General features: G+C 47.9%; 1 protein-coding gene across 1 annotated transcript in view; it reads right to left on the minus strand.

Moving 5' to 3' along the window:
* Positions 1–7500, minus strand: part of rin3 (Ras and Rab interactor 3) — a gene marked incomplete at its 5' end in the record, with an annotated part of 22059 nt that overhangs the window by 9967 nt on the left and 4592 nt on the right. The window contains 2 exons of the mRNA XM_062523458.1: positions 1–164; positions 3494–5251. The exon at positions 1–164 is cut by the window's left edge and continues 145 nt beyond it. Of these exons, the coding sequence (XP_062379442.1) occupies positions 1–164; positions 3494–5251 (1922 nt within the window). The remainder of the gene's footprint in view (positions 165–3493; positions 5252–7500) is intronic.

A 7500-nucleotide genomic window follows, 5' to 3' on the forward strand; every position in this document is an offset into this window, starting at 1 on the left:
GGTCACGCCCAGGTCGGTGGTGGTGGTGGTCTGCACCACCTGCTGGTTCTCGCGCAGGCGCTTCAGGGTGCCGTTGCGCGTGTGGATGTCCCGCAGGCTGTTGTAGATGGACTCGCGGATGGGCTTCAGAACGCTCTTGCACAGGGCCGCCTCGATGATCAACTCTGGAACAGGAGCACCAAACTCAGTTAGACTAAAAGAGTCTAGAGAACTTACGTATGTCTGGTTTATAGACAGACAGACAGACAGACAGACATGCACACATGCGCACACACACACACACACACACACACACACACACACACATATAGATATATCCATACGTGGCTTATAAGATGCATGCATAATAAGAGACCACACATTGCTTGTCTTTGAGTTAGTACATGAACAGAGATTTTGCCCATTAGTGTTACTATATTATATTCTACACTGACTGGAATACCTCACTCTGACCTACAGTACAGGGCACTTAATAGATCTGCACTTTGCTATCTTACTGTAATTCCCTGACCCAACTCTATGTCCACCCTCACCCACTCCAGCCCTCTGAAGAGCCTCTGCTCTGTTGGCCTTCCATCAACCAGTGGGGTAGTCTACGTGATATGCACTTCTACTTCCACCTAGAACCTGCAATTTGTTTGCAAAAATCCACCACTCCTGGCTCTTCTGATCCAATAAGCGCAAGGCTGCATGATCATTGGCAGATCTGACTGCCAATCACAGTTTGTGCAGTCACTAAACAGCACAAAGTCGATGGGAGGGTGCTCGTGGTTGTGGGGGAGGGGCATGAGAGTTGTATACATTCAAAATGTTGGCTAAGTCCCCTCAATCTTCCAGTCTTGCCAACTGCAGCTTTACATTTAATTTAATGCAATCTTTATTGATGGGGGATGAAAAACAAATGTCGACATATGGGGATGAAAAACAGATGTCAAAGCAACATATAATCCAGATTCAAAAATAGCAATATGAAAAAGAACATCTTCAAATGTTTTCAGATCTGCAAAACAAAAATACATTTATCTGAGTGTTCCTCTTTGCAGCAGAGTCTTCTGGTTAATGACAGGGCTTTGGGTATTTGTGTACAGTGAGCACAACAGCAGGCTTTGGTTTTTCCACCCTCAGTGTGGTAGTCCCCAGATAGGGCTTTGCACGTCTGTCGTTGCAAGTGCATATGCAATGTGAGTGGCTGTGGCTTCAAATAAGTGAGGAAGTAAGACGAACATAGACCTGTATAGGTTCATTTCCTAGTGGTGAGCGCAAAGCCCAAGTGGCTCATCTGCCGCAGATATTTTAGGTATCCAACAGCACACTGAAGATCAGCATAGTGATTCATGATGGCGCAGTACATTTTGATAGTCTGTCATCATTTTTCTCTGTTCATTCTGTGAGTTTGCAGAGATTAGTAGAACTCTCAAACTTGGACATCTCAGAAATCTATTACGAAGTGTTTTGCTATATATGATATGCACGTCCTCGTTGAAGCTGCTTGAGAATACAAATGAGCCATGACTGAGCAATGACGTTATGGGTTTAGAGTTTAGAGTGTGAATCCACAGTTCACGGAGTGAGCCATGCAAAAATGTCCCTTTGACAGATTGCATTTCCTCTCAGCTGAATAAATGTGTATGTGTATATGTGTACACTACCGTCCTTTCTTTTGCATTAATGCTTAAGAGCATATGTTTATGTGTATGTGAGAGTGTGTGTGTGTGTGTGTGTGTGTGTGTGTGCGCATGTCATTGTTGATGATTGACAATCGACATGATTGATATAAATCATGCCTTTTTGATATCCAATACTATGTCCTTTAATTATTATTATTTTTTAAATGTATCTGTTCTTACAAGAAAACAAAATGATCAGAATTTATACTGGTGAAAGCGACCTAACCCATCTTTGGTTGCAAATGGGAAACAAACCTGGTGGCTTGAACCAAACCATAACAAATCTAGCCAATTACACTGACGCATGGAAGCCAGGGGCATCTGTTGATTGACTGTTAAGACAAATATCAACAACCTTTGGCCATAATCATGGACTGTATCTTAAATCATATTCAACGTTCAATATAAACTATTCATATTACTTTTTATCACTTTTTTATTATTTTATTATTCTTTAAGTTTTTCCAAAATAGCACATTAGTTACCTTTGATGAGCTGAAAAATATTTTAACGCCACTTTAGCATATACTTCAGTATATTAAACCACTGATGCATGAACTACTTTACTACTAGGCTACTGGCTACTACTAGCTTTTTTGAATGGACAACTGCAAGAGAAAGCACTGACACTGAACAGCTAGTCAATTAGAGGTTTTCATGTCTGCCACATGTAGCCTAAATATGTAGAGGTTTCTCCTTCATACCGCCCACTCACTCTATCCACCACTGAATGACTATTATTGCACTGCTCAGTATCCTCTCTCTCTCTTAAATATACAATTATTCCACCTATGGAGTTATTCAGTCACTCAATCTACCTGTGACTCTATATGTCTTTTAACGTATGCACCGCTATCACGTCTGGCGTAGCAAGTTCCATTGATTATAGGGGAAGATAATTGTCATTGCAGGTGCGACAGGAGCGGAAAGCTTCAGTTACGTGCCCAGTGTAGCCTGTCTGTTAGTCCTGCCATTGATAGAATTACTCGGTCAGTCACCTGATCATTGATTCAATCACTAATTGAATCACTAACTGACTCACTCACTCACGCATGCACTCACTACTGAGTCACTTATATTCTCTGAGTCATTTACACAATATACTTGATCATTGCAGTGTTGGGAAGGTCACTTTAAAAATGTATTCCACAACCAATTGCACAATTAGATTACTCAAAGTGACTATATTTTATTAGCAGTGGATGAAACAGTTATGTAAGGTTTTGTAAACTTGTGAGACCCACAGTCAACACAACGCAACACCTGCTTTACAGTGAGGATTGATTGATATATAAACCTATGTGCTATGAAACACATGCTGAAACAGAGATGATTTGTCTGTATAGGCTAAAAGGCTACCACATCCCAAACAAAGCATATACAGATTCTATGTAATGAACATGACTTCTTGCAGAACACCCAGTCAAGAAACAATAACCTAAAGCATGCTGGCTGGGTTTAGGCTCTAATTTGGCCTGCAATAAAAACTAATTTTACATTCTACATTCCCTGAGAGATTTGCCATTTAGTCTATCAATATAAACAGAGAGGGAAAGAGAAAGGAGCTCATATTTTGCTTTTTAAATGCCGTAATCCCGAATACATGTATTCAGTTACTTCCCAACACTGCATAATTGTCAGTAACTCAAAATCTCAGGTACTTTCACTACTTCATCATTTGAACCATGTCACCAATTTGTTGTCATTCTCTTGATAGACTTACTCCTCAGCACCCGCCCCCCCCCCCCCCCCCCACACACACACACACACACACACACACACGTCCACCCCCCCCCCCCCCCCCCCCCCCCCTGGTGCCCACTTACCCAGCTTCTCGTCGGAGAAGACGTTGGGCTCCTGGAGGTTCTGGACCTCGGTGCTCTGGATCAGGTAGCTCTTGAGCTGCGTCATCATCTGGCGTATCTCCTGCAGCATCTCGGTGCTGGAGGTGTGCTTGCGCAGCGTGTCCAGCGTGAAGGCGCGGTGGTCGCGCACCAGGCAGCCGAAGTAGGAGCCGGCGTCGCGCGACAGCTCCACCACGCGCTTCTGCAGCTTCTGCTCGGTGCTCAGGATGCCCGTGAACACGCTGCTGAAGTTGACCATGCTCAGCCGCTGCTTGGCGCGGTCCAGCATGATGGTGGGCGTCCGCTTGATGACCGCGTGGCCGCCGCCTCCGCCGCCGCCGCCGCCTCCTCCGCCCGTACTAGGGGCGCTGGCAGCGTTGGCGTTGCTCGGCGACGCCCCCGAGGCCGTGGCGTCGGCGTCGTCCTCGGCGCTGCTGGTGGAGTAGGAGTCGTTGTCCGGGTGCTGGTGGGGGAAGCTGCCGGCGGCGGCGTCCGGCGAGTAGATGGACACGTCGCCCAGCTTGGGCTCCACGGAGAGGGAGCGGCGCGTGGGCTGCGGGGTGCCGCCGCTGGAGCCCTGCACGGGCAGGGAGCTGAACTCGGGGGTGGTGGGGGTCAGGGGCGTAGGCGGCGGGCCGTCCGGCGAGAGGCTCTGCGCCTGGCCGGGCTCCATCACGGAGGGCCGCTTGCGTCGCGGCGGAGGCACGGGAGGTCCGCGCTTCTTGCCGGGCGAGAGCGGTCCGGACGACAGCGCCGGGACCGTGTCCACTTCCAAGCTCTCCGCCGGCTGGGAAGCCATGCCAGAAGTGACCGCCTCCGTCGGCTTGTCTGCCCGGTTCTCCGAGTCCGCGCCGTCCAGGCAGACGAGCGTGCCGACGGGCACCACCACAGCGGCGGTGGCCCCTTCCTCCCCCGCGGGAGCTTCCTGGCTGGCCGTGGTCGACGCGTCCTCGACGCTCGTCTGCCTGTCCGAGGGCCTGCGGCGGGGGACGGGGGGCACGCGCAAGGAGGGCGGGCGGCCCAGCGGGGGTCTCTTCCCCCTGCCGCTGTCTTTCCGCTGCGCGGCCGCCGGCGGTGGGATCCCGGGTGGCGGTGCGTGCGCGGCGGTCGTCTGTTGTGTCTGCGTCTGTGTCTGCGTCTGTTGCTGCTGCTGTTTGGACGTCGGCTCCACTCTCTCGGCTCCCCCTTTAGTTGCAGCAGCAGCAGCGCTCTCGCGCTCACCACTTCCTTCCTCATTCACGCGCGCTGGCTGTTGCGTCGCTAACGCTACCGCTACCGCTGCTGCTGCTGCTGCTGTCGCTGTCGCCGGCGCAGGGCACGAGCCTCTGGGGCCGGGAAGGCCCTTCGCGTGGGCGGGCGAGGCGGCCGGCGGCTCTGACGATGACGTCTCCGCTCCCCGTGACGCCGACGCCACCGCCGGCGAGGGCTTCGTCAGCGCAGAGGGGCCCTCACCGGCACCCAGGGGCCTCGGCGGGAGAGGAGGGGGCCGCTTGTACTTGGGCCCCGGGCCGGAGGCGGCTGAGCTGGGGGTGGTGGTGAGGCTCTGGCTCCTGGCGACAGGTTGGGGCTGTGCGGGGGCGGGGGCGGGGGAGTTGCAGTGGTCGTCCACGAAGACGGGGTTGATGTACCAGAGGCGGTCACCACCGGCCGAGAGCTGGATCTCACAGGAGCTGCCCTGATCGCCGCCAGAGCTCTTTGTGCTGTCCACTAAGTGGCTGTTCAGAGAAGAGCCCCAGAACTCTGTATCGTAGCATAAAACATACACACACACACAGACGTCCATCAACAATCAGATAAAGTATTCAAATAATAACATTAACCACTATTAAAATAGTCTGCATATGCTAGAGTATGACTTGACCACATACACACACACCCACACACACACACAGAGCCGCATGCTCGCAAAAAAAGGAACTGCTACTCTTCCTTACATACACACGTCTATGAACCACACTCAAGACCAGCACAAACACACATACATACACGTATACATTATACACATAGAAATCGTGCACACAAAAACACAAAAGCACACACAGGTACAGTACATGTGCATTTTCCACACAAAAATCAAACCAGTCTAAAGAATCACGTTTCTTCACAGATGACACAATCTATGTTCTCTCTCAATAGTTGCCCAAGTTGTTTTGGGTGCAGCACTGCAGATGTTGTGACATAAGTAGGCAATAATAACTGACTGTATTACAGACATCTGACTTACACATATATAATAAGGGCACAGGGATTGTTCATTTTGCTATTTTTAGAAGAAAATTCAACCCAATCTGACTCTGGAAAACAAACTTAGGCTATTTAAACTGGGAACTCATGAAGAGTAATTTTGGTGGCCATTCTATGTTGACGGAAACTCGACCCACAACATCAGTGTGCGAGTGTGTGTGTGTGTGTGTGTGTGTGTGTGTGTGTGTGTGTGTGTGTGTGTGTGTGTGAATGGATGAATGTGAGGCATGACATTGTAAAACGCTTCGAGCTATCAGAGTGGAGGAACTCTATATAATATGCAATCCAGTTTACCATTTACCATTGGTATTCACATCAACTGAAGATATCAAGGAAGAGTCTTGCCAGTAACAATAATTTATGTCAATATTAGTATCATTGCATTGATATTGAGTTGATATTGTTATTGAATGTGTGATGCTTATTATTAAGTAGGCTAATAATAAGAGTGGGCAGATATTTGAGCAAACCCGCAAAACCATGATCAGAACTGTCACTGTTTCAGTAAACAACAGAATCAGTATCTGCTCCACATTTCAGGCCAGATGAGCCAATTGAAGTCTATCTGTCACTGTGTCAATAATCAACAGAATCAGTATTTGCTTCACATTTCAGGCCTACCGAGGGGAGGGCCATGGCAGTTTTGGGACAGTAGAAAGCAAAGATTACGGTAGCTTAGACTACAGAGGCCGTATTCTGGCAATGGAGGAAGAAATCAGGCAATTGGGTAAAAATCTTTGCAACCTCAAATACTGGCGCAATTCACAAACAGAGATGAATAAAGTAAAAGACTCTGTACAGAGTCAGCGGTGTCAACGGCAAACGCTAGTTTCTTGGCCATAAATTGCAGTAAAAGCACAGGGGCCAAGCATTTAGCAGAGAGGTTAAATACTCAAGCTTCAAGCGAGGGAAAGGTCCTCACGCCTTTATGGCCCAATGCACTAGTTGACTGAAAACTCACATGATCTCTGAAAAAGGGGAATGAAAAATAGCGTGCAGGTCATTCCCACGTCATCCACAAGAAGACGTTCTCTCTGACTCATCAGATAAATGCCGCTCTTGGAACACACGTAGGCCGACGTGGCACAAGTGTTCTCACACACTCTCTCCTTATGGTAAGGTGTGATTATCGCTGATCATCACTCTGTGATAATGACTGGACTGAATCAAGGTAATTCCTCAGAAAGCACTGAAGCTTTCTGTTGCTATTACAGAATTGGTGGATCATGGGAGCTTCCAGTAAATAGCTTAATGATGTGTAATATCTAAAACATATCACTGTACTAAAATAGCTCATGCTGACTGGAGTCACGTTTCCTATTTTGTCAACCTATTTGTCATAATGAAAAGCTAACAACTGGATATTTCCAATGAATGCCCACCATTGTGTAGGCATTAAAGGAAAAAGGGGCAATCTAGCATGTCAAAACACAAAAGTTATTTTATACCACTGAGAATGCTCAACACATAATTACACTTCTGTGGTGATGTATGGTGAGTGTCTCTACAAACCAAAGTATTGTAAACTTTGAAAGTGTACAGTGAGGTTATAACAAAAAATGAATAAATAAACTGAATTTGTGTTCTGGTCGTATCAAATCAGTGGGCACGTTCGATCTTGCAGCACTGCTCAGTCTAATTATATTTTGAGCATTGTCAGTGGTTTCCTGACGTGCTAGGTTGCCCCTAAGCTTTCACTATAAGCCATTTCATTGTTAATGCAAAAAACGGTCTAGCTCAGAACT

Source organism: Sardina pilchardus, chromosome 20, assembly GCF_963854185.1.
Source record: "Sardina pilchardus chromosome 20, fSarPil1.1, whole genome shotgun sequence".
NCBI classification, from domain to species: Eukaryota; Metazoa; Chordata; class Actinopteri; order Clupeiformes; family Clupeidae; genus Sardina; species Sardina pilchardus.